Here is a 27,890-nt window from a genome sequence, read left to right as displayed (position 1 = left end):
GTAAGCGGTATCTGCTTGTCTGCGTGGACGGTTTCTCCAAGTGGGTGGAAGCTTTCCCTTGCTCTAGAGAAACCGCACAAACGATGGCACAGTCACTGTGTAATGAGAGTTATTCCCCGATTTGGTATTCCTGCCAAAATTACCACAGATAATGGTACGCATTTTGTGAATGAACTTTTACAGAACCTCCTTCCTGCACTTGGCATTACTCACAGAACCGTCTGTGTTTACAAACCCACCAGTAATGGTTTGGTTGAAAGATACAATGGATTGCTCAAAACAAAAATGCGTCAGCTTATGGCAAATGGGATAAAGAATTGGCTTGACGCCCTCCCGTTGGCACTTTTATCTCTTCGTGCCACCCCAATCCTCTTCCCTTAAACTGACGCCGTTCCAATTATGTACAGGTCGCCAGATGCGACTCCTACCTGGCAATCCAGACACTCAAGTGCCCGATAAATACTCAGTATATTGGGATATCTTGCAGACTATTGTAAGTTCTCTGTCCTCAATTCCACAGGCCATTTCGGACAGAAGAGGGGATTGTGATGCCAATAGATCTCCCCCTTACAAAGTGGGCGATCTAGTGCACCGGCGTATTACACGCACAAACCTGGCGAGATCCCATCTACGTTGGCCCTTTCAAGATAGAAGCTCTGTCAGCAACAGCTGCTAAGCTGGAGGACCACACATCCTGGGTCCATCTGAAAGATATACGAGCCTACCCGAATACCGAATCAGGCCTCCTGGATGTTTCCATTGATGTTTCCAGCTCAGCAGCTCCTGGAGAGACCAGTCCCACCACGAACCCCATCTCCACCGCCACTGAGCCCAAGACCACCGACCCCACACCCAACACTTAATCACCTTGATCAACTCGATCAAGACTCAACCACTTAATCAACCAAGACTCATCCATCTCCTGAATCGCACCTCCTTGATCTTGCTGATATCATCATCCAAACAATCCCTGAATCTCCAGAGTCCCCACCTGAACAGCCACCAGTACTTGAACCTGCTTTTGAGTGGCCATCTCACCTCCACCTTCCAGTGTTCCAGAATTTCCACTTCCCTACGTAGATCTTCGTATCCGCCTCATCAGAATCCGCAACTTCGCAGCAGATTTGGAAGAAATTGCTCCGGGCGAACCTGGTTCTATTCACTTTTCCACAGTACAGAATTTGAAGAGCAACATCGGTAAGCTGCTTGACATTCTACATTTGTATTTCCCCAATCAAGCCAGATAAATGCCACAAGTAGTTCCGCCGCTGTTCACTCCAGAGGAACTCATTCCCTTACAGACTATTTCTCTTCATAAAGTTCCTATTCCAATACCACCTTTCCCAACCACTCCTGTGAAAGTTTTGATACCACCATCCTCCCCTGCTACCAAAAGTCTCCGCAGGGAACCAACTGCTGAGAACCTTGCTGCCCTTGACAACATCAAGGAACCCGATCCACCGGACCCACAGAACACTGGACTTTACCCTGTTGATAAGTGTGACTCTGAGCAGTTATCTGAAACCAATTCCCATTGGTCCACGACTTTGACGGCACTTATTTGGAAGGCGACACCATTCCTGACGACACGGACGGAACCAGCACTCGTCCAAGTGTTGTCTCTGCAGCAGTGACGGTGTTACATCAGTACACCCTCTTCTTCTGCTTCCCATCTGCTCGACTGTTTGCTGTTGGACTCGTGTGTATGATCCTACTTTGTATAGGTTGGTGTTGTTTTTCACTACCCTGTTTACCTATACTGTGGACAGAAACCTTGCAGATCTTTGGATCACTCTTAGTGCCTTTCCCACTGGTAACGTTACCTTACCCGTTGGAAACGCCACGGTACTTGCAACTACTTCGGTACTTGCAACTACCTCAGCAGTGCTTGCAACTACCCCAGCAGTACTTGTTGCTGCCTCGGTGTTGCAACAACTCCGGTTCCAATAACTACTACTGCAGACTACACAAAGCCCCACCAGTATACCACGTTCACACGCTTGTTCGGACACAAATCCTTTCAAACGATCCATCAGATCAGTCCCCTTGCCACCAGTAATCCCACCCCCTGGGCAGACACATCTGCCTCCACCGACTTTTCAACTGGCAATCCTACAGTGCCTATTGAAAACTCTGCAACTACTCCTGTCCGCACTAATTCTCCTATTTTGCATGCTACAAGTGTTCCCATCATATCAGTAGCTCGGTCCATATTGTCCCCAATCGTACAACTACTTTTGAGGATAATATTACCTTGCCTGAATTACAACCCACCCCTCCTCCTTATCCTTTGGTTCCTGATAGTGACGTTCCTCCTCCCACGAATATTACCTTAGCCACCTCTACTATCCCAGCTACTCGTCCTCCCAGATAGTTCCACACCCCAAGTAACTACCAATATATGTCCCCGTGGAAGAGAATCTCCACCATTGTCGCCTTTCAATTTAGGTGAACACGCTAATCCCTATACCCCCAGAATACCTTCTGGATCCTCGTGAATTATTATTTCCCCATTGGGACCCCGCTCCAGAAGACAACCCCAATTGGGATCCCCTTACTCGTATACAGACCCTGTGTGAACCTTTACTGAGAATTGGACACTCGGCCCCAGTCGAACAGTTACTCACACTCTGGTATTGTTTGGAGGAAGTTTGGGTCTACAAGTTGAACAGACCGACGATCTCCTAATAGACCAGAAACTGGTGACGTAGTAGATTTTTGGTTGTTCACATACGCCGTAATTGACACTGATTGGATACCTTTTCTGTTTGTCAGAGAGGTTGGATTGGGACCTTTGGAAATATATAGTCTCTTTGAAGTACCTGATCCCATTGAAAGAGGGGCTATTAGAGTTTACCCCCCATACCCAAGTCACACTTAATGATATATCAAGCCTTGATATATTTTGGAATACTGATTGTTGTGATAGCAGCTCTTGCTAAAGACCCTAGGGATAATTTTGTTGCTCACCTTAATCAGTAGCCGTCACTTACCCTTCGTACAATCTTGATATAGTGCTTGATTATGAAAACTACCAACATGAAGTGCTTACCCTCCTGTTGTGTGTGCTCACCATACCCATGATACAAGGAGCACAGCATCTAGAAAATTTTCTGCAACAATTTACTGACCACTTATGAAATAACATTACCCACTCACAAAGGACACGATCACAATAACCTTGATGTGTGTGCTTACACAATGTGTGGGGAACATCCTGTACAGCAATATTTGTCAGCTTTTGAGGTATACCTGTTGTCCCTTCTCCAATTGCGGAGGTTGGGCACAAGTATGGTGGTATACAGGTTCATGGTTCCCTACTCAGGTAGTGAGATTCCAGATCTCAAAAAGAGCATTTCCATCATGAAATTGCGAGTGACTGGCCTTTGTCCAATGACCAAATGTAATCAGTGGCTATCACTTTCAGAGGAGTAACGGCTGTTACATACAGAACTATTCTTTAGGAAATTGATGCACAGGTAGAGATCCCATTGGAAAATTCAAGATTGTTCCACCCCCAGCCCAACCAGAAAAGAATCCCTTGATGCCAACAAAGATCCCAGAAGTAAAGATTCCTTACCAGATTGTGCCAATTAACAATTCCAAAGATTTGAGTGGCATAGAGACAGGATTTGGAGAGACAAACCTAGTGGCTCGAATGGGCACATTATACTACGAAGAGTTTGAATGTCTCTAATTGTTATTTTTGTGCCCATGCAAGAGCAGAACCAACCGTAGTTCCTTTCCCTTTAGATCTCCACAATGTCCAGATGGTTTTTGGTGTATGCTAGAGTTACTTCAGTAACAACTGAAGTGAATAAGTCTTGTCACATCTTGACGAGCACCACCCCTACTTACCCCCTCTGGCTGAGGGTCCCACCCGCATTCAGGATTCCAGATCCAGCTACCAGATATCATACATGTCTGGAACGATATGGGGTGAAGAATACACGGTTTCTAGGGAAATTTGACCAATTGTAATACAACCCTAGAAAAAGGAACTCTGCGAAATCTAATCTCACAGACTTTTCACAGGCCTAGAGCAGACATATGGTGGTATTTGGAACTCGCACTATCCACCACACACTTCACAGAAGTTGGACAGGCAGATGTTGCCTTAGTCAAATTGGTAGTTCCAATTATAATAGCCTCTTTGCTCCCTCCTCATAGCAGCTCTTCCTCCGAGTGAAGAGAAATGCAATGCCTGGATCTTTTGATGATCGGGTCTATATAGATGCAATTGGAGTTTCCAAGAGGGGTTCCTGATGAGTTCAAAGCCAGAAACCAAATAGCTGCGGGATTCGAATCTGCCTTCTTTTGGTGGGCTACTATCAATAAGAATGTAGACTGGATCAACTATATATATTACAACCAGCAGAGATTTGTCAATTATACCAGGGATGCAGTTTCAAGGAATTGCAGCGCAATTAGACGCCACCCAGCAGAATGACGTTAGAAATAGATTAGTTCTTGACCAGATTTTAGGCATCGGAAGGCGGAGTGTGCCGGAAAATAGGTACACAGTGTTGCACCTTTATCCCCAACAATACTGCTCCAGATGGATCAATCACCAGAGCTTTACAAGGCTTAACCTCACTGTCACAAGAATTGGCAGAGAACTCTGGTGTCTGACACATCCTGGACTGGTTGGATGGATAGAGCTTTTGGTAAATGGAAAGACATTTATCATTTCAGCAGCCACTACTATAATTATAGTGGTAGCAATTTTTGTATTAGTAGGATGTTGCATAATCCCTTGTGCTAGAGGCTTAGTAAGAACGCTTAATTGAAACTGCAATAATGAAAAAAGACAACCGCAGGACAATATGTCCTGTACGAAAATCTCCTCCCAACACCACAGGAGATAACACTTTGGACTATCTCCCTCTGAGAAGGACCAATCGCTATGCAAGTGCTAGAGACACTAGAGAGATGTCTGCAACTGTATAATCAGGTAATAGCACATAGGGATACTATATAACCATACAAACCTTTATAAGATGATGTGATACATGAGAAAAATGTCTACATAACCTATGTAAATCAATGCAAATGTATACTCAAGATGTGAACAGTATATAACCAAAGATTTTATGATTAATAACAATATATACTCACTTAGGGTAAGAATAGCTTTAGAACCTGTATAGTAATGGGTTGAGAAAAATTATTGATATAAAAGAAATGACTGAAGTAGTGCCGTATGTTATGATCTGAATCTCAGTTAATTTGACCATATCAGGGTTTAGAGTAGACTCTGCAACACAACAGTTTTTTAAGGATACCTTCTGGAATGGATGGTACCATGGTACGTTAACCCTGGTGTCACCCTATGGGATAGGGTGAAGAGGGGAATGTTAATATGGATTAGAGCTAGAGTGTCCACTGGAATGGTGGTAAGCCAGGTTACAGGACTTTGGTCAGCAGAGAAGCCTTGACCAGGCCTGATAACCCACTAATGGCATAACAGTTGAGAACCTGCAAATGCAGGACTATATGATGAAGTCTTAATAAAACCTGAAACAAATTACAAATTGAATATAGCATACATGATGATAGAATAATAGATAAAAATGGTTTGTAAAATCTAGCTTGTATTCCTATAACATGGCACACAAGCCATAAGATTATATAAAAATAGATTATGAAACTGGATGTTTCTATAAAAGATAAAGTCAAGATGTTCAGGGTGACGGAAATGATATGAAGTTTTGAAATAGCAAAAACAAGAGATGTTTACCGGAAGAGACAGTTGGGTACAAATAGATGGACACCTGGGGCGGAAAAGAGATATTTCAAAATAACTAGAACAGGAAAGACGTTGGTACAAGATGTTGCAAAAAGTACAAATGACCATCTGCCGGAAAAGGGAGGAAAAAAATTGGTACAGAGATATTGGCCAATAAGATGAAAAAAAATAGGTACTGCCATCGGGATCTGTGCCTATAAAAGAGGTAACATTCAGACAGAAAAGTTAGAAGCTTCTTCAACTCTTGACCGACAGCAGAGCTCTGTACATTTGAACCCAGATGTATGTATTGAACTGAAGACATTCTCTTGGTAAGAATAAATAAGATATTATTCATGAAAACTATCTTTGTCTTTATTATATGCACTCTTTCCTTATCATCTGCTATACACAAATAAGCCACACACACTGAACCACAGACTAGATTAAAACATATATGTATATATATGTGGGAACATAAATGGCCCAGAGTACACCTAGATCCAGAAAGACAGAAAGCAGTGGTCATGGGGATCAGGTTTGAACTGCGGCAGCTGATGCCTCCCCAGAACAGACCCCCATGGGACGGGGTAACCCTGAAGGTTAGGGAAACAATTCAAACCCTTTTGGATGAGTTAACGCTCTTTACCCCTCCGTGTAGAGGGGTCAATAAGGGGTCTAAAAGAGGTCGGGTTAAAAACACTTCTCTGCCCCAAGAGACAGCACGGACACCTCTTCTGCCAGCAGAGCACTTTGAGTTCCGCCCTGCCGAATGACGTACGCTACCGCCGTCGCATTGTCGCAGAGAACTTGGGCTGGTTGAACTCTCAACAACATTTCGAAAGCTAGGAGCGCCAACTGAAACGCCCGAAGTTCCATGAAATTGAACTGCAACCAACTCCCCTGAGCTGAGTGGCCGAGAACCACACGCCACTCCGACGCGGTGAGAGGCATGCCTCGAGTCAGTATCTGACCTGAGCCAACACCGCAGAGCAAAAGAAGCTCGCGGTGTCCAGGGAAAACGAATCGAAGAACCTTGGAAAGGAAAGACCAACGGCTGAGTAGATACCATTGCAAAGGCCGCATGCGGCTCCGGGCCCAAGGAACGACCCCTGAACATAGTCCAACGCTGTTGGAGCCTTCAGACAAATGAGGGAAGAAACCTGGCACAGCTTCGCCCGTTGCTGTTCCGGAAGAAAACCTCCGCCCTGACGGGTATCCGTCGTACTACCAGGTACACCAGAGACAGATGGTGTAACAGCATATGTCTGTAGTACCATTGCATGCTACAAAAAGCAAGCTACAGTGGGTCGTGAAGCCGCACCCCTAGAGCTCAGTGCTTACTCTCAGCTGATTGCAACCACTATTAAGCTATCTCTACACTGAAGTAGCTCCTGGGCCACTCCTCATGAAATTTAGGTACCCCATAAGAAACAATTAGAGGTACCGGGAACGCTGCAGTACCAGGCAGCTGAGGCTAATATGTAAAGGTGTGGCCAGTATCAGTGTGCTAAGAAAGAGAGAGAAGAGCAAAATTTAAAACTGAAGAGTTCTGAAAACTGTTCCAGTCATGTAAGAACTACTTGGCCAAGCAAGCCATGAGATAATAAAATAAAACATGCCCCACTGGAAATCTAGCTGAGCCCACAGCATCTAATAGGATGGGAAAACCAGCCTTGAACCTATAACCTTCAGGCTGAAAGGCCAGCAGCCCTCCTCAATAAAACTAGATTGATGTAACCAATAGCCACAGAGCAAATGCCACCAGGGGAGCCCAAAGGGTGCAGGGTTACCAAGGAAACCTGAGAGGCCTGCACTAGCCTCAAAATGTAACATTTCACACAGAAACATCTAGTCAACAGCCTTAAGCCTGACTACTAAAACACTGTACTGCCATGTCTGAGAAAGAAGAAGAGTGAAAACCTAGGGTAGGATCCCTAATCCTGATCCCTTCCTCCCTTCCATTAAAGATGTACACACCCCCTGAACCTCCTCAAGGAGGGTCCAGAAATAGTCTTACTGTAACTCACCTCGAGAAGCACAGGCATCTCTACCAGGAGACTTTCAGATAGGCAGTACTTTCCAAGCAGCAGCATAAGGCTGTCACTGTCACGGCACAGCTGCAGGGGACTAAAGATCACCTACCTCGCCCCTGGAAAGCTGAGGAAGACTCAAAGCTGTGGAAATCCAATATGCAGAAACTGGAGTGCTCCACACTAGGTTCCCAATCACATTCCTGAAAGATCTACATATAAAACTGCCTGAATTGCAAGCACATCAGAACCCAGGGGAGCACTGGGGCCTCAGCAGTGCCATGTGGAGTGGCAATAAAGATGGAGCTATACTAGATTGTAAGCTCTTGAGCAGGGACTGTCTCTTTATGACACATTGAGCCTGCAAATAGGTGGGAAAATGTGGGATACAAATGCAATAAATAAATAAAATAAATAAATGTCAGGTGTTAAATACATAAAATAAATAAATGTCAGGTGTTCAGCGCTGCAAGTGTTTGGTAGCGCATACAAATGCTAATAATCAAGCGCGCACATACACCCAAGAACAGAATAGCCTCATGAACCTAACAGGCTTCTGCCGGCTCCTAGTGCCTGACCAAATGGAAGAGCTAACCGCAGAGGATATAAAATTAGAACTTACAATGCCTGTATAAAGCGAATGCTACATACCTGTAGAAGGTATTCTCCGAGGACAGCAGGCTGATTGTTCTCACTGATGGGTGACGTCCACGGCAGCCCCTCCAATCGGAACACTTCCTAGCAAAGTCCTTTGCTAGTCCTCGCGCACCGCGCATGCGCGGCCGTCTTCCCGCCCGAAACCGGCTCGTGCCGGCCAGTCTCATATGTAGCAAGACAAAGAGAAGGGAAGACACAACTCCAAAGGGGAGGCGGGCGGGTTTGTGAGAACAATCAGCCTGCTGTCCTCGGAGAATACCTTCTACAGGTATGTAGCATTCGCTTTCTCCGAGGACAAGCAGGCTGCTTGTTCTCACTGATGGGGTATCCCTAGCCCCCAGGCTCACTCAAAACAACAACCATGGTCAATTGGGCCTCGCAACGGCGAGGACATAACTGAGATTGACCTAAAAAATTTACCAACTAACTGAGAGTGCAGCCTGGAACAGAATAAACATGGGCCTAGGAGGGTGGAGTTGGATTCTAAACCCCGAACAGATTCTGAAGCACTGACTGCCCGAACCGACTGTCGTGTCGGGTAGCCATACTGAAGGCAGTAATGAGATGTGAATGTGTGGACAGATGACCACGTCGCAGCCTTGCAAATCTCTTCAATAGTGGCTGACTTCAAGTGGGGCTACCGACGCTGCCATGGCTCTAACATTATGAGCCGTGACATGACCCTCAAGAGCTAGCCCAGCCTGGGCGTAAGTGAAGGAAATGCAATCTCTGCTAGCCAATTGGATATGGTGCGTTTCCCCAACAGCCACTCCCTCCTGTTGGGAACAAAAGAAACCAAACAATTGGGCGGACTGTCTGTTGGGCTGTGTCCGCTCCAGATAGAAGGCCAATGCTCTCTTGCAGTCCAATGTGTGCAGCTGACGTTCAGCAGGGCAGGAATGAGGACGGGGAAAGAATGTTGGCAAGACAATTGACTGGTTCAGATGGAACTCCGACACAACCTTTGGCAAGAACTTAGGGTGAGTGCGGAGGACTACTCTGTTATGATGAAATTTGGTGTAAGGGGCCTGGGCTACCAGGGCCTGAAGCTCACTGACTCTACGAGCTGAAGTAACTGCCACCAAGAAAATGACCTTCCAGGTCAAGTACTTCAGATGGCAGGAATTCAGTGGCTCAAAAGGAGGTTTCATCAGCTGGGTGAGAACGACATTGAGATCCCATGACACTGTAGGAGGCTTGACAGGGGGCTTTGACAAAAGCAAACCTCTCATGAAGCGAACAACTAAAGGCTGTCCTGAGATCGGCTTACCTTCCACACGGTAATGGTATGCACTGATTGCACTAAGGTGAACCCTTACAGAATTGGTCTTGAGACCAGACTCAGACAAGTGCAGAAGGTATTCAAGCAGGGTCTGTGTAGGACAAGAGCGAGGATCTAGGGCCTTGCTGTCACACCAGACGGCAAACCTCCTCCATAGAAAGAAGTAACTCCTCTTAGTGGAATCTTTCCTAGAAGCAAGCAAGATGCGGGAGACACCCTCTGACAGACCCAAAGAGGCAAAGTCTACGCTCTCAACATCCAGGCCGTGAGAGCCAGGGACCGGAGGTTGGGATGCAGAAGCGCCCCTTCGTCCTGTGTGATGAGGGTCGGAAAACACTCCAATCTCCACGGTTCTTCGGAGGACAACTCCAGAAGAAGAGGGAACCAGATCTGACGCGGCCAAAAAGGAGCAATCAGAATCATGGTGCCGCGGTCTTGCTTGAGTTTCAACAAAGTCTTCCCCACCAGAGGTATGGGAGGATAAGCATACAGCAGACCCTCCCCCCAGTCCAGGAGGAAGGCATCCGATGCCAGTCTGCCGTGGGCCTGAAGCCTGGAACAGAACTGAGGGACTTTGTGGTTGGCTCGAGATGCGAAGAGATCTACCAAGGGGGTGCCCCACACCTGGAAGTTCTGTCGCACTACACGGGAATTGAGCGACCACTCGTGAGGTTGCATAATCCTGCTCAACCTGTCGGCCAGACTGTTGTTTACGCCTGCCAGATATGTGGCTTGGAGCACCATGCCATGACGGCGAGCCCAGAGTCACATGCTGACGGCTTCCTGACACAGGGGGCGAGATCCGGTGCCCCCTTGCTTGTTGATGTAATACATGGCAACCTGGTTGTCTGTCTGAATTTGGATAATTTGGTGGGACAGCCGATCTCTGAAAGCCTTCAGAGCGTTCCAGACCGCTCGTAACTCCAGAAGATTGATCTGCAGATCGCGTTCCTGGAGGGACCAGCTTCCTTGGGTGTGAAGCCCATCGACATGAGCCCCCCACCCCAGGAGAGACGCATCCATAGTCAGCACTTTTTGTGGCTGAGGAATTTGGAAAGGACGTCCCAGAGTCAAATTGGACCAAATCGTCCACCAATATAGGGATTTGAGAAAACTCGTGGACAGGTGGATCACGTCTTCTAGATCCCCAGCAGCCTGAAACCACTGGAAAGCTAGGGTCCATTGAGCAGATCTCATGTGAAGGCGGGCCATGGGAGTCACATGAACTGTGGAGGCCATGTGGCCCAGCAATCTCAACATCTGCCGAGCTGTGATCTGCTGTGACGTCCGCACCCGCGAGACGAGGGACAACAAGTTGTTGGCCCTCGTCTCTGGGAGATAGGCGCGAGCCATCCGAGAATCCAGCAGAGCTCCTATGAATTCGAGTTTCTGCACTGGGAGAAGGTGGGACTTTGGATAATTTATCACAAACCCCAATAGCTCCAGGAGGCGAATAGTCATCTGCATGGACTGCAGGGCTCCTGCCTCGGATGTGTTCTTCACCAGCCAATCGTCGAGATATGGGAACACGTGAACCCCCAGTCTGCGAAGTGCCGCTGCTACTACAGCCAAGCACTTTGTGAACACTCTGGGCGCAGAGGCGAGCCCAAAGGGTAGCACACAGTACTGGAAGTGACGTGTGCCCAGCTGAAATCGCAGATACTGTCTGTGAGCTGGCAGTATCGGGATGTGCGTGTAGGCGTCCTTCAAGTCCAGAGAGCATAGCCAATCGTTTTCCTGAATCATGGGGAGAAGGGTGCCCAGGGAAAGCATCCTGAACTTTTCCTTGACCAGATATTTGTTCAGGGCCCTTAGGTCTAGGATGGGACGCATCCCCCCTGTTTTCTTTTCCACAAAGAAGTACCTGGAATAGAATCCCAGCCCTTCTTGCCCGGATGGCACGGGCTCGACCGCATTGGCGCTGAGAAGGGCGGAGAGTTCCTCTGCAAGTACCTGCTTGTGCTGGAAGCTGTAAGACTGAACTCCCGGTGGACAATTTGGAGGTTTTGAGGCCAAATTGAGGGTGTATCCTTGCCGGACTATTTGGAGAACCCACTGATCGGAGGTTATGAGAGGCCACCTTTGGTGAAAAGCTTTCAACCTCCCTCCGACTGGCAGGTCACCCGGCACTGACACTTGGATGTCGGCTATGCTCTGCTGGAGCCAGTCAAAAGTTCGTCCCTTGCTTTTGCTGGTGAGCCGAGGGGCCTTGCTGAGGCGCATGCTGCTGACGAGAGCGCGCGCGCTGGGGCTTAGCCTGGGCCGCAGGCTGTCGAGAAGGAGGATTGTACCTACGCTTGCCAGAAGAGTAGGGAACAGTCTTCCTTCCCCCCAAAAATCTTCTACCTGTAGAGGTAGAGGCTGAAGGCTGCCGGCGGGAGAACTTGTCGAAAGCGGTGTCCCGCTGGTGGAGCTGCTCTACCACCTGCTCGACTTTCTCTCCAATAATATTATCCGCACGGCAAGGCGAGTCCGCAATCCGCTGCTGGATTCTATTCTCCAGGTCGGAGGCACGCAGCCATGAGAGTCTGCGCATCACCACACCTTGAGCAGCGGCCCTGGACGCAACATCAAAGGTGTCATACACCCCTCTGGCCAGGAATTTTCTGCACGCCTTCAGCTGCCTGACCACCTCCTGAAATGGCTTGGCTTGCTCAGGGGGGAGCTTGTCCACCAAGCCCGCCAACTGCCGCACATTGTTCCGCATGTGTATGCTCTTGTAGAGCTGGTAGGACTGAATTTTGGCCACGAGCATAGAAGAATGGTAGGCCTTCCTCCCAAAGGAGTCCAAGGTTCTAGAGTCCTTGCCCGGGGGCGCCGAAGCATGCTCCCTAGAACTCTTGGCCTTCTTTAGGGCCAAATCCACAACTCCAGAGTCATGAGGCAACTGAGTGCGCATCAGCTCTGGGTCCCCATGGATCCGGTACTGGGACTCGATCTTCTTGGGAATGTGGGGATTACTTAGAGGCTTGGTCCAGTTCGCCAGCAATGTCTTTTTAAGGACATGATGCATGGGTACTGTGGACGCTTCCTTAGGTGGAGAAGGATAGTCCAGGAGCTCAAACATTTCAGCCCTGGGCTCGTCCTCCACAACCACCGGGAAGGGGATGGCCGTAGACATCTCCCGGACAAAGGAAGCGAAAGACAGGCTCTCAGGAGGAGAAAGCTGCCTTTCAGGAGAGGGAGTGGGATCAGAAGGAAGACCCTCAGACTCCTCGTCAGAGAAATATCTGATTTCCTCTTCCCACGAGGCCTCACCATCGGTGTCAGACACAAGTTCACGGACCTGTGTCTGCAGCCGTGCCCGGCTTGACTCCGTGGAACCACGGCCAAGGTGGGAGCGTCGAGAGGTAGACTCCCTCGCCTGCACCGGCGAAGCTCCCTCCGCCGACATAGTCGGGGAGCCTTCCTGGGAGGCTACCGCAATCGGTACCGCAAGCGGCACCGATGTCGGAGACCTCACCCCGGGCAATGGGCCAGCCGGCGCCTCGCTCGACGGTACCGGTGGCGCAAGCACCCCCGGTACCGGAGGGGTAGGGCGCAACAGCTCTCCCAGGATCTCTGGGAGAACGGCCCGGAGGCTCTCGTGCAGAGCGGCTGTGGAAAAAGACATGGAAGCCGATGCAGGAGTCGATGTCAGAACCTGTTCCGGGCGTGGATGCTGTTCCGGGCTGTCCAAAGGGGAGCGCACCGACACCTCTTGAACAGAGGGCGAGCGGTCCTCTCGGTGCCGATGCCTACTGGGTGCCGACTCCCTCGGCGACCCAGAGCTCTCAGTGCCGACACGGGAAGGGGACCGGTGACGATGCTTCTTCGATTTTTTGGGACGAAGCATGTCACCGGAGCTTCCCGGCACCGACGAGGAGGACGTAGAATCCAGCCGTCTCTTCCTCGGGGCCGAGGCCGAAGGAGGTCGGTCTCGGGGGGGCTGTACCGCAGGAGCCCTCAGGGTAGGGGGAGACCCACCCGAAGGCTCACCGCCACCAGCAGGGGAATGGACAGCCCTCACCTGCACTCCAGACGAAGCACCACCGTCCGACGACATCAGCAGACGAGGAGGTCTCGATACCACCAACGCCGACGCAGCCCTTCGATGTCGCCCCGATGCAGAGGGCCGATGCCTCGATGCACTCAATGCAATGGGGGGCGAGGATGAAGGTCCGGGCGCCGACGACGTCGAAGCAGTCGATACTCCCGGTGCCGATGCCGACGAAGAGCCCGAGAACAAAACGTTCCACTGGGCTAATCTCGCTACCTGAGTCCGCTTTTGCAAAAGAGAACACAGACTACAGGCCTGCGGGCGGTGCCCAGCCCCCAGACACTGAAGACACGACGCGTGCCTGTCAGTGAGCGAGATTACCCGGGTGCACTGGGTGCACTTCTTGAAGCTGCTGGAAGACTTCGATGTCATGGGCGGAAAAATCGCGCCGGCGAGATCAAAACTCGAAATGGCGAAAATGGCACCACAAAAATAGGGGGAAGAAAACTTCGAACCGAGGCCTAAATAGGGCCTACCCCGACGACGAAAGAAAACTTACCGGGGCAAAACTAGAAGTACAGGAAGGGAGCAGACCGTTAAGGTCTCCTTCCGACACCTTTTTTTTTTTAAAGCGAAGTCGAAAAATGATGCGCGAGGTCAACTTTTGGGGCGCGAACGGCGAAACACGACTGTACCGAGCGCGGACAAAAGAAGACTGGCCGGCACGAGCCGGTTCGGGCGGGAAGACGGCCGCGCATGCGCATCGGCGCGCGAGGACTAGCAAAGGACTTTGCTAGGAAGTGTTCCGATTGGAGAGGCTGCCGTGCACGTCACCCATCAGTGAGAACAAGCAGCCTGCTTGTCCTCGGAGAAAGAACGGAATCAATTCTTCCCTTTAAAGAGCCTGGTCGCGGTGAGGTCAACTCCCTCACCCGCGGGCAACTCCCTCTGTTCAAGGTGCCCTGAAAAGGATTCCCCTGACCCTGGGACACCCTCCGAATCCATATGTCGTCCCAGGGTTATTATGGAGGGCTAAGTGACTTGCTCACAGACAGAAGGAGCAGCAGAGGGAAATGAACCCAGACAGCCAGGTTCAAAGCCTGCTGCACTAACCATTATGCTACTCCTCCACTCTACCGGCCCCTTAAACCCAACCGGGCCGTCTTAGGCGGCTTCTGTACGAACTCAGAGCCCGAGGCAGTAGAGCCTCGAAAATGGCCGCCTCCTGCCCCTCTCCCTCCGAGCGCAATAAAAACGCTTTGAGCAAAAGAGTAAAAACTCCGGGGGAAATGACCCCATAATAGCCTTTTCCAGGAGAGAAATCGAGGCTTCTCTGTCGGAGGGAGCCCCAGCAGATCCCACCGCCGCATCCTGAGACCGCGGCGCTAGCGAGAAAATGGCGCCAGCGGATCAACCGGTCCAGTCACAGACTTTCCTGCCAAGCGAGAAACGATCCCTTTTGGCGCCGTGGTGCCCAACATGCAATCCCCTGATCCGCACTATGACTCACTACCGTCGTGGAACAAAACTCACAGGGAAGCGACGTGCCACCGTGCCCCGCAGCGCGAGCTGCGCTTAAGGACTCCAACGGAACGGACATAGCCCCAAAAGCCTTACCTTCTCTGCAGTCCCAGCCCTGCTCACATTCCAATTAAGCTGAACGGAGAATTGTTCCAAGCGCCAAGCAAGCCAAAATGAGGCTGGACTGGAGAATCGTTCCGTCTGGTTCTTTTTTTTTTTTTTTTTTAAGAGACAGGAGAGGAATACAGCCAAAATCCTCAACAGAATTTAAGTAGGCTGATAGGGGGAGAAGGGTAGGGACCTGGCACCACCAGGTGTATCCCAGAATGTGCTCCAGCACCTCAACCCCAGAGAAAGCTCAACACACCCGAGGGAACAGGATAGGAGCCTCAGGCCACAGAGCTGCACTTTATGCTCCCTTCTACCTGCTAGATAGAGAGAATACTGAAGTGTGGCTGGCTGCACATGCTCTATTGTAGCAAACTTCTGAGTTCTCTCTATCTAACCTGCTAGAGGAGGGGCATAACCCACAAGTCTCTGGATTGATCTGGGGACGCTATGGAAGTTACTACTACTACTACTTAACATTTCTAGAGCGCTACTAGGGTTACGCAGCGCTGTACAAATTAACAATTAAGGACGGTCCCTGCTTGGAAGAGCTTACAATCTAATGGACGAAATGTCAAGTTGGGGTAGATAAGTTTCCTGAGAAGTGGTGTAGTGATTAGGAGCCGAAGGCGACATTGAAGAGGTGGGCTTTGAGCATTGATTTGAAGATGGGTAGGGAGGGGGCACGGCGTATGGGCTCAGGGAGTGTGTTCCAGGCATGGGGTGAGGCGAGATAGAAGGGACGGAGCCTGGAGTTGGAGGTGGTGGAGAAGGGTACTGAAAGGAGGGATTTGTCTTGAGAGCGGAGGTTACGGGTTGTCCTTTTCTGTCCTGACCCAGTGGTGGGGAAGGATGAATTCACGTATCGCCAGTTGTCTCATTTACTCAGGACGGCAGCAATACATACAGTAATGGGAAGGGAAAAGTTAGGTTTGGAAGAGATCCTCATCTAGAGGTCTGATTGGCTGCTTATATAAATGTAGTAGCACACAGGCTCCACTTTATACACTTCATAGGACGGGCTTGCGGAGGGAGTTGGGTATGGCCTTGGGGTATGCAGGATGGGAGAAAATAGAGCGGGCGGTGGTGAAGGTGTCGTCTCATGTACCCTTTAAAGAGAATGCAGTGAAAGTGCTGTTTAGATGGTACCTTACACCTGAACGTCTCCAGTGTATATATCCAGCCTCCTCAGGCTTGTGCTGGAGGAGGTGTGGTAATAGGGGAACAATGGGGCATGTGTGGTGGCACTGTGTAAAAGTCAGAGCGTTCTGGAAAGCGATACATAGTAGGCTGCAGAGCTGGGTGGGGTGCAGTTACCTGGGCCCCCGAGATCTTTCTCTTTTCTGTAAAGGCAGGGGGTTTAACACCTGGCTCAGCAGGTACTGATGAGGCATGCACTGTGTGCAGCAAGGGTGGTCATAACCTATTACTGGAAACGGGCTCTGGTTCCCCCAGTTACGAGATGGCTCTATAAACTGAAGTATGTTTGTAAAATGGAGAGGCTCTTAGCAGAGCACAGACAACAGAAGAGTAAATGGTATTCTGTCTGGAAGCCTTTCATTCTAAGTGCTCAGAGTGCTTAGTGAGAGTTGTGAGAGTGGTGAATGGAAGGATGTGTTAAGGGACTTCCCTAGGGTATGGCTGGAGAGAGGGATGGGGGGAGATGGGGGAGGGGTATTGAGGGGGATGCATTTTCCAGTTAAAAACTAAAAAAAAAAAAATTATGAAGTTCCTTATGTTTCTTAGCGGGACGTTGAAAATGTGGGAATGAGGTGCTTAAGTTGCCTGTAAATGTCTGTTTAAATTCAGAAATTGTGTATTGTAAGTTCTGCTCCATGAGCTTTCTGTTATGTTTTAACGGATAATAAAGACTTCATGAAATAAAAAAACAAACAAACTGATATATGTTTACTCAGGTTCCCTTTGTCTAATATTACATTTTGTTTAAAGATAGGAAACCATTCAGTGTGACATACAGTGGGGGAAATAAGTATTTGATCCCTTGCTGATTTTGTAAGTTTGCCCACTGACAAAGACATGAGCAGCCCATAATTGAAGGGTAGGTTATTGGTAACAGTGAGAGATAGAACATCACAAATTAAATCCGGAAAATCACATTGTGGAAAGTATATGAATTTATTTGCATTCTGCAGAGGGAAATAAGTATTTAATCCCTCTGGCAAACAAGACCTAATACTTGGTGGCAAAACCCTTGTTGGCAAGCACAGCGGTCAGACGTCTTCTGTAGTTGATGATGAGGTTTGCACACATGTCAGGAGGAATTTTGGTCCACTCCTCTTTGCAGATCATCTCTAAATCATTAAGAGTTCTGGGCTGTCGCTTGGCAACTCGCAGCTTCAGCTCCCTCCATAAGTTTTCAATGGGATTAAGGTCTGGTGACTGGCTAGGCCACTCCATGACCCTAATGTGCTTCTTCCTGAGCCACTCCTTTGTTGCTTGGCTGTATGTTTTGGGTCATTGTCGTGCTGGAAGACCCAGCCACGACCCATTTTTAAGGCCCTGGCGGAGGGAAGGAGGTTGTCACTCAGAATTGTACGGTACATGGCCCCATCCATTCTCCCATTGATGCGGTGAAGTAGTCCTGTGCCCTTAGCAGAGAAACACCCCCAAAACATAACATTTCCACCTCCATGCTTGACAGTGGGGACGGTGTTCTTTGGGTCATAGGCAGCATTTCTCTTCCTCCAAACACGGCGAGTTGAGTTCATGCCAAAGAGCTCAATTTTTGTCTCATCTGACCACAGCACCTTCTCCCAATCACTCTCGGCATCATCCAGGTGTTCACTGGCAAACTTCAGACGGGCCGTCACATGTGCCTTCCGGAGCAGGGGGACCTTGCGGGCACTGCAGGATTGCAATCCGTTATGTCGTAATGTGTTACCAATGGTTTTCGTGGTGACAGTGGTCCCAGCTGCCTTGAGATCATTGACAAGTTCCCCCCTTGTAGTTGTAGGCTGATTTCTAACCTTCCTCATGATCAAGGATACCCCACGAGGTGAGATTTTGCGTGGAGCCCCAGATCTTTGTCGATTGACAGTCATTTTGTACTTCTTCCATTTTCTTACTATGGCACCAACAGTTGTCTCCTTCTCGCCCAGCGTCTTACTGATGGTTTTGTAGCCCATTCCAGCCTTGTGCAGGTGTATGATCTTGTCCCTGACATCCTTAGACAGCTCCTTGCTCTTGGCCATTTTGTAGAGGTTAGAGTCTGACTGATTCACTGAGTCTGTGGACAGGTGTCTTTCATACAGGTGACCATTGCCGACAGCTGTCTGTCATGCAGGTAACGAGTTGATTTGGAGCATCTACCTGGTCTGTAGGGGCCAGATCTCTTACTGGTTGGTGGGGGGTCAAATACTTATTTCCCTCTGCAGAATGCAAATAAATTCATATACTTTCCACAATGTGATTTTCCGGATTTAATTTGTGATGTGCTATCTCTCACTGTTACCAATAACCTACCCTTCAATTATGGGCTGCTCATGTCTTTGTCAGTGGGCAAACTTACAAAATCAGCAAGGGATCAAATACTTATTTCCCCCACTGTATATGTAACAATAGGGAACATTAGGAGAGGGCAAAAACGTATTCATATCACTGTATATATTATAAACACACACTGAGGCGTATTTTCAAAGCACTTAGCCTTCCAAAGTTCCATAGAAACCTATGGAACTTTGGAAGGCTAAGTGCTTTGAACATATGCCTCACAGTAGCTCACGGAGCAACTGTAACATACATGTGCACAGTTTATTGGTATTCATAGGTATATTTGCATACCGTTACCATGTAGAATGCATATTCATTGTGGATATCCTAAAAACCAGGCTGGCTGGATGGTTCTCCAGAACAGAGTTGAGAACCACTGGTCTGGATAATAAATTAATAAAGTACTTGTACAACTGGGTCAATTTGTTTAAAACAAACAAACAAAACTTCTTACCATGCCTGCTATCCATTAGTACTTCTAGCATTCCAAAATTCTCTGGATCTTCCTGATGCCAAAATGTGGAAATAAAAAATATTTACAATACATGGCACTTCAGGTATATTATTTCAACAATTACTAAAATAATAGGCAAATAAGCAAACACAACCTACTACTATATACTACTGTATTTATTTATTCAATTTGATATACAGCATATCTGTAGTAGTATCTATGAAGTTACCAAAATAGAAAAACCATCACATATGTTGCTAAATTAAGAGAAGGAAAAAGGAGAAAAGAACAAAACAGTACATAAGAAATCATAAAATACTAAGAGGTCCTTTTAATAAGCTGCGGTAAAAGTGGCCTTAGTGCGCCCTTGTATGGGTTTTCCCACACGCTAAGGCTATTTTTACCAAAGCAGTAAAAATGGCCTTTTTGTATTTTTAGTATTAATGGCCATGCACTAATATTGCCATTAACATACAGCCATTACAAAAATTTTACCATGTGAACACTTACTGCCACAGATTTTATAGGTGGTAAGGGCTCACACAGTATTCTTGTATTTACCAGTTAGTGAATGGTAATGTAAATGCACTAATTAATTAGTGCAGGAATGCCCACTCTCCACCCTCCTGACATACCCCCTCAAAAAATGTTAAAATATTTTTTTTACCACAGGACACCTGAACACATCCCATGGTACACCATTTTAAGCTCTGTTACTCATGCATTTGCACCTAATACAGCTTAGTTAAAGGGCCTCTAAATTTGTTGGAAAATACAATAAACCATAATTCAAATTACAATACGTACAAAAATGGCACTATTTTTCAAAGATGTTAAAAATATTTATTAAAACCCAATCATCAGTTATTTATAGCATAAAGATCAAGAAAGGAGACTAAGGGGCCCTTTTACCATGCTGCGGTAAATGGATTTGCCATGCGCCGAGGACCCTTTTACCGCAGCGAGTTAAAAAAAAAAAGGAAATGGCTGTGCGGTAAGAACAAACTTGACGTGCGGCCATGTCCTGGGGGAGCCCTTATCGCCTCCTATTTAGGAGGCAGTAAGGGCTCCTGTGCAGTAAGTCCTCAGTGGTAAAAATAAAAAATATTTCTGGTTGCACCAGAAATTGCGCATGGTGTGGGTGGCTCTACCACGGCATTGTAAAAGGGCCCCTAAGTTCTTGGCGTTGAATTATTTTATTACTGTCATAATTAATATATGTAGCATTTAACAAATAAATAAATAAATAAATAAATAAATAACATTTTACAGGGATATAATGGCCCAGTGTGCGCCCAAAAGACATGCCCACACTACTGCAGGCCACTTTTATCGCGGCATAGTAAATGGACCCCTAAGTTTGTACCTGAGGTTAAGTGTCTTGCCGAGAGGGAGCAGCAGTGGAATTTGAACCAGGCTTCCCTGGTTGTTAGCTCAGTGCTCCAATCACTAGATTACTGGTAAAGTCTGCACTGGTACACACATGTTTTTAAACCAAGTGTGTAATTATAAAATAATCTTAATAGGTCTTGGTCAGATTTTTAAAGCATATAGGCTGTACATGCATATCTTTACACACATACATAGTGCGCAAGTCCACACTCAAACATCTGCAGCCTGGTTAAGTTAAAAGGTTAATTTTGCTGATGAACTGGAAGGAGCTCTGATCCTAGAGCTGTCATAAGGTCCAATAGGATGCTTTTAGTGGCACAGCTAGGACTGAATAGGCCCTGGCAGAAAATTTTAAATGGGTCCCTATAATACCATTTCTCCTGAATGGGGGCTGGAGAAAAGGTAAGGGACCACAGATCAGTAACAGAAATATAATGGCAAAAATGAATTGGAAAACTCAAAAAGTCTGACTGCATGTACAGTAAAACTAGAGAAACAGAAAATGAAATGCAAGATATCAGAGGTGTACAGAGATGTACATTTCTCAAAGCTGACATTCAAATTAATAAATTCAGAATAAAATACTTTTTTCCCTCTGTTGTCTTACCATTTTATATTTCCATTTGCTTTGGCCTCAGTGTCTCTTCTGCCGTTCTCTGGTTTTTCCTCCCTTTTTTACCCAAGTCTCCTATCCATTTAGCATTTGTTCTCTTACCATGTCCATCATCCATCTTTCCTCTGAATCCCTATCTATCCTGTCCAGCATCTTTCCTCTATGTCCCTGTCCCTATCCTCCCCCATGTTCAGCATCTGCCCTCACAGTGTCCCTATCTTGTCCTGTTCAGCATCTGCCCTCAGTGTCCCTTCTCCCTTCCCCCATTTCTAGTATCTGCTGAGTATTCCTCTTCCTCCCCCACGTCCAATGACACCCTTCTGTATACCTGCCCACTGTATGCTTCCTCCAGCATCTCCCCTCTCTCCTGCACCCCCCACCCATAGGCCAGCATCTTTTCCTCACTCTCTCCAGCCACCCCTGCTCCTCCCTTGCTCTCTCCTACCACCCCTGTTCTCTCAACCCCCACCTGGCATCTTTTTCTCCTCCCTCTCCCTTCCCCTCTCCAGTGGATCTGGCATCTCTCTCTCCCACTCCCTCCCCCCACAGGTCTTGAAGAAATTCACCAAAAGCAGTACGCAGCAATTTAACCCAGCATAGGCAATAAACATTTACAACAGTAAAATATTCAAACTGCAGCACATATTACAGCATATAGTATGTCAACACAATACACATTCAAACATATTAGCAAAGAGAAGAAGTGAAGGTAGAAAGATAAGATAAGATAGAGTAACAGGAGTTTAGATATATAAGGCATCTAACTTGGGTAAAAATTGCTCATACAGTCAGAAAGAGTAAGCCCTGCATCGTATGGTAGCCACTGAAGTTTCTGCAGAAATGTTTCATGTGATCATATCACTTCTACCTTCTATCAGTCTGCATGTACCACTTTACACTTCTCCACAATCAATTTTATCTACCATTTAGATGCCCAGTCTCCTGGTCTCACAAGGCCCTCCTCCAAATCCTTGCAATCCTCTGCCAGTCTAACAACTTTGGATGATTTTGTGTCACCTGCAAATTTGATCATCTCACTCATCACTCCTATATCAGACCATTTATGAATATGTTAAACATCAGAGGTCCCAACACAGACCCCCGAGGTGCTCCACTAACGACTCTTAACCAACCACTTTGTTTTACTCTCTGTACCTGTCTTTTAGCACGTTTTCAAGCCACAAGTACATGACTGCCTATCTCATGACTGTTTAGTTTGCTGAGTCTCTCATGAGGACTTTGTAAAATATGTCTGAAAATCCAATTCATCATTATCTACTTGTTTGCACGTTTAAAAAAACTCAAGCTGATTCATTCCCATTAAGCATCATCCATCTATATAGTCTAACATTTTTTTTCTTAGTACAGCATCCACTACTTTGACCAGCACCAAAGTCAAGCTCACTAATCTATAGTTTCCTGGATCACCTCTGGAGCTCTTTGAAAATTTGGCATTATACTGGCCACCCTCTGGTATTGTGATTGTTTTGGAATTATAGGTTATAGATAAGTAGTAACAGATTGGCAATTTCATGTTTGAGCTCTTCCGGGAATTAATGCCATCCACTCCTAGAACTACATGAAGGGATTGGTTTTGCAAAGTATCAGCAATTCCTCAGCCAATAACTCCTTCCACCTTTCCCTCCAGGTGCTTTTACCTCCTTCTCCAAGAAAGAGTTTATCTATGGGCTTCATTCTTACCTTAATTGTCTTCTGTCTCCTCCAGTCCCTTATCAACTGTAACAGTTGGAAATCTGTTTGTGAACCCTCAACCAAGGCTCTCAAGAGAGAACATATCAAAAACAAACATATCGTCAGCATGGAAACCAGGCTGCGGAGTACCACAAGGATCACCACTATCACCGATCCTCTTCAACCTCATGACGACTCCACTAGCCAAGACCCTATCCACCCAAGGCCTCAACCCATTTATCTACGCTGATGACGTTACATTGTACATCCCATACAAACATGATCTGGGGGAAATCACCAACGAAATCAAACTAAGTTTAAACATCATGAACTCATGGGCAAATGCATTCCAACTAAAACCCAATACAGAAAAAACACACTGTCTCATCATCTCATCCCAATACAATACACACAAACCCACAAACATTAACACCCCAGGATACACCCTCCCTGTCTCAGACAGCATGAAAATTCTCAGAGTAACAATCGACCATAACCTATCACTAGAGACCCAAGCGAAATCCACCATAAAGAAAATGTTTTTCTCAATGTGGAAACTCAAACGTGTAAAGCCATTCTTCCCGAGGGAAATATTTTGTAACCTGGTACAGTCCATGGTATTAAGCCACACAGATTACTGTAACGGAATCTATGCAGGATGCAAGGATCAAATCATAAAGAAACTTCAGACCGCCCAAAATACAGCAGCCAGGCTTATATTTGGAAAAACACATTTTGACAGCGCCAAACCGCTCAGAGAAAAATTGCACTGGCTACCAATCAAAGAACGCATCACTTTCAAAATCTGCACGACTGTTCAAAAAATTATTTACGGCGAGGCACCGGGATACATGACAGACCTTATCGACCTGCCAACCAGAAACTCCACAAAATCTGCACGATCATATCTAAACCTCCACTACCCAAACAGCAAAGGAGTCAAATACAAATCCACCTATGCAACCAGCTTTTCCTACCTAAGCGCACAACTATGGAACGCATTGCCAAAAGCAGTAAAAACTATGCTCGGCCACCTAAATGTTTGGAAAGCACTAAAGACAGACCTGTTGAGAAGAGCATACTACCCCACTGACCCAACATAAAAATACCGGTCACTTGCAACACAACATAACCATGTATTTGTTCAAACCGTAATCGGCTAACACTGTTAACGGTTATATGTAAGCCACATTGAGCCTGCAAAAGGTGGGAAAATATGGGATACAAATGTAACAAATAATAATAATAACATACCAATGCTGATGCTTTCTATGTCATGTCTCAATCCACTGCCCTCACAGTTCATAAAAAGCCCTAATTTAGGCATGTTTCCATCAATCTTGGTTTTGTTTACTACTAGTCTTACTGAAGACTTAAGTCCTTCATCTTGAAAAATTTGACATTATTTATCCATTATTGGATCCAATTATCGTGTCAAACTTCCATTCAGTCTCTAATTTTTTTTATTTCAATGATTCTTGAAAATATAATTTTTCAACTGTTGTCTGAATAACTAGGTAACGCCCTAGTCCTTCATCTATGGTTTTGAGTTTCCAGCAGGGCTATAATCAATAAAATCGTCACAGAAGACTACTTGCCCCTTAGATCCCATTCCATCTACTTGGGTCTCGCTTCCTTGTCACTCCCTCCTTCCTATCTTTCTTTCAATGCTCCACAATAGTCGCTCTATGGGAATAACCCCTCTCCCCTGGAAAAACATTGTTATTCAACAAATACTGAAGAAATCCTTGCTCGACCATGCTGTTCTTTTGAGCTATAGACCTATCTCTAACCTCTCCAAGTTTGTTGAAAAGGTCATCTTCCTACAATTATCTGATCAGGCTGAATCCTCTCATCTGCTCCATAATCACTCTGGCTTTCATCCAGGTGTCACTCAATCAAAACCATAATGGCCTTTCAACTGAGAAACATCTATTCCGTTTTTACCCAGTTAACAGCACTCTAATGATCTCACTCAATTTTACATCCACATTTGACCTGGTAGATCATTCTCTACTTTTATCCAGACTCTTCTTTTGGTATCATAGGCACTGTTCTCCAATGTTTTTCTTTATTTCTCACTGATGGTACCTTTCAAGTATCATTACCTTCTTGTACTTCAGAATCCAAGACCCCTGAAATCTGGTGTCTGGGTTCAGTACCTCCTCCCTCCTTTTTAACCTCTTCTTCAGCCCATTAGCCTCATTAATTCAGTTTTCTCCAGTTGTTTTATATGTACGCTGATGATATTTTGTTGGTTTTCACCCAAGACCCTACTGTTCCTGACCTAACCATTCTGCTGCCCCTATGTCAAAAAGGTGGAGGAGTAGCTCTGTATGTGAGAAATGACATCGAGGCAACTGAAATGTCAGGGACCTGGGGAAAGGAAGAAGCAATATGGATCACCTTAAAAAGAGATGATAAAACCTCTGTACATGTGGGTGTTGTCTACAGACCTTCGACACAATTGGATGATCTAGATAAAGATCTGGTCACAGATATCCATAAGTTGGGAAAGAAGAGAGAGGTGCTGTTGCTGGGAGATTTCAATCTGCCAGATGTAGATTGGAAATTTCCGTATGTGGAATCAGAAAAAAGTAGAGAGATCGTGGATGCTTTTTAAAGTGCTCTGCTCAGATAAATGGTGACAGAACCCACAAGGGAGAGAGCAACGCTGGATCTGGTGCTCACAAATGGGGATAGTGTGTCAAATGGGAAAATGTGGGATATAAGTGAACAATAAATAAATAAATAAATGTCCGAGTGGGTGCCCACCTAGGCAGTAGTGACCATCAAATGGTTTGGTTTGATATGACGGCTAAAGTGGAGGGCGGCCACTCAAAAATCAAAGCCCTGGATTTCAAGCATGCTGACTTTAGTAAAATGGGGGAATACCTAAGGAAGGAGCTGATGGGATGGGAGGATGAACGAGAAGTGGAAGGACAGTGGTCCAAGCTGAAAGAAGCTATAAATAGGGCCACAAACCTTTATGTAAGGAGAGTAAATAAAAGCAAGAGAAAAAGGAACCGATATGGTTTTTCAAACAAGTGACTGAGAAAATAAAGGCTAAAGAGTTGGCGTTCCTGAAATACAGAAAAACTCAAGAAGAGAAACACGGGGAGGAATACCGGAGGAAACTGAAAGAAGCCAAGACAGAGATACATGTGGCGAAAGCACAAGCGGAAGAACAAATGGCTAGAAATGTAAGGCGGGGTGACAAAAATTTCTTCAGGTATATTAGTGAAAGGAGGAAGACTAAAAAGGGAATTGTGAGACTGAGAGATGCTGCGAACCGCTATGTAGATAATGATGCAGAAAAAGCAAATTTGCTAAATAGATACTTTGTTCTGTTTCACAGAAGAAAAACCTGGAGCAGGACCGCGTTTGACTGGCAAAAGTACATGTGAGAATGGAGTGGATATAGCACCGTTCACGGAAGAGATGTGTATGAACAACTTAAAAATCTAAAGGTGGACAAAGCCATGGGACCGGACGGGATCCACCCCAGGATATTGAGGGAGCTCAGAGAGGTTCTGGCGGGTCCTCTTAAAGATTTGTTTAATAAATCCTTGGAGGCAGGAGAGGTTCCATGGGATTGGAGAACGGCGGAGGTGGTCCCTCTTCACAAAAATGGTGATAGGGAAGAAGCTGGAAACTACAGGTCAGTAAGCCTCACTTTGATTATTGGAAAAGTAATGGAAGCGATGCTGAATGAAAGGATAGTGAATTTCCTAGAAGCAAATAAGTTGCAAGATCCGAGACAACATGGTTTTACCAAAGGGAAATCGTGTCAAACGAATCTCATTGAATTCTTTGACTGGGTGACAGGAGAATTAAATCAAGGACATGCTATGGACGTAATCTACTTAGATTTCAGCAAAGCTTTTGACACGGTTCCCCACAGGAGGCTCTTGAATAAACTAGACAAGCTGAAGATAGGACCCGACGTGGTGAACTGGATTAGGAACTGGTTGACGGGCAGACGCCAGAGGGTGGTGTTAAATGGAGTTCGCTCGGAGGAGGGAAAGCTGAATAGTGGAGTGCCTCAGCGATCGGTGCTGGGGCTGATTCTATTCAATATATTTGTGAGTGACATTGCCAAAGGGTTACAAGGTAAAGTTTGCCTTTTTGCGGATGACACCAAGATTTGCAACAGAGTGGACACCCCGGAGGGAGTGGAAAACATGAAAAAAGATCTGCGGAAGCTAGAAGAATGGTCTAACGTTTGGCAATTAAAATTCAATGCGAAGAAATGCAAAGTGATGCACTTAGGGAGTAGAAATCCAAGGGAGACGTATGTGTTAGGCGGGGAGAGTCTGAAAGGTACGGACGGGGAGAGGGATCTTGGGGTGATAGTATCTGAGGACCTGAAGGCAACGAAACAGTGTGACAAGGCGGTGGCCGTAGCTAGAAGATTGCTAGGCTGTATAGAGAGAGGCGTGACCAGCAGAAGAAAAGAGGTTTTAATACCCCTGTATAAGACGTTGGTGAGGCCGCACCTGGGGTATTGTGTTCAGTTTTGGAGGCCGTATCTTGCGAAAGACGTTAAAAAAATGGAAGCGGTGCACAGAAAAGCTACGAGAATGGTATGGGATTTGCGTTACAAGATGTATGAGGAAAGACTTGTTGACCTGAACATGTATACCCTGGAGGAAAGGAGAAACAGGGGTGATATGATACAGACGTTCAAATATTTGAAAGGTATTAATCCGCAAATGAACCTTTTCCGGAGATGGGAAGGCGGTAGAACTAGAGGGCATGAAATGAGATTGAAGGGGGGCAGACTCAATAAAAATGTCAGGAAGTATTTTTTCACGAACAGAGTGGTGGATGCTTAGAATGCCCTCCCACGGGAGGTGGTGGAAAAGAAAACGGTAACAGAATTCAAACATGCGTGGGATAAACATAAAGGAATCCTGTT

General features: G+C 46.5%; 1 protein-coding gene across 1 annotated transcript in view; it reads right to left on the bottom strand.

Annotated features, from left to right (window-relative positions):
• DGKQ (diacylglycerol kinase theta) overlaps positions 1 to 27,890 on the bottom strand; it is a 679,503-nt gene that overhangs the window by 353,714 nt on the left and 297,899 nt on the right. Inside the window, 1 exon segment of the mRNA XM_030192090.1 lies at positions 19,273 to 19,324. Within this exon segment, the coding sequence (XP_030047950.1) occupies positions 19,273 to 19,324 (52 nt within the window).

Source organism: Microcaecilia unicolor, chromosome 2, assembly GCF_901765095.1.
Source record: "Microcaecilia unicolor chromosome 2, aMicUni1.1, whole genome shotgun sequence".
Taxonomy (NCBI): Eukaryota; Metazoa; Chordata; class Amphibia; order Gymnophiona; family Siphonopidae; genus Microcaecilia; species Microcaecilia unicolor.
This window is presented reverse-complemented; position numbering and strand designations above follow the sequence as displayed.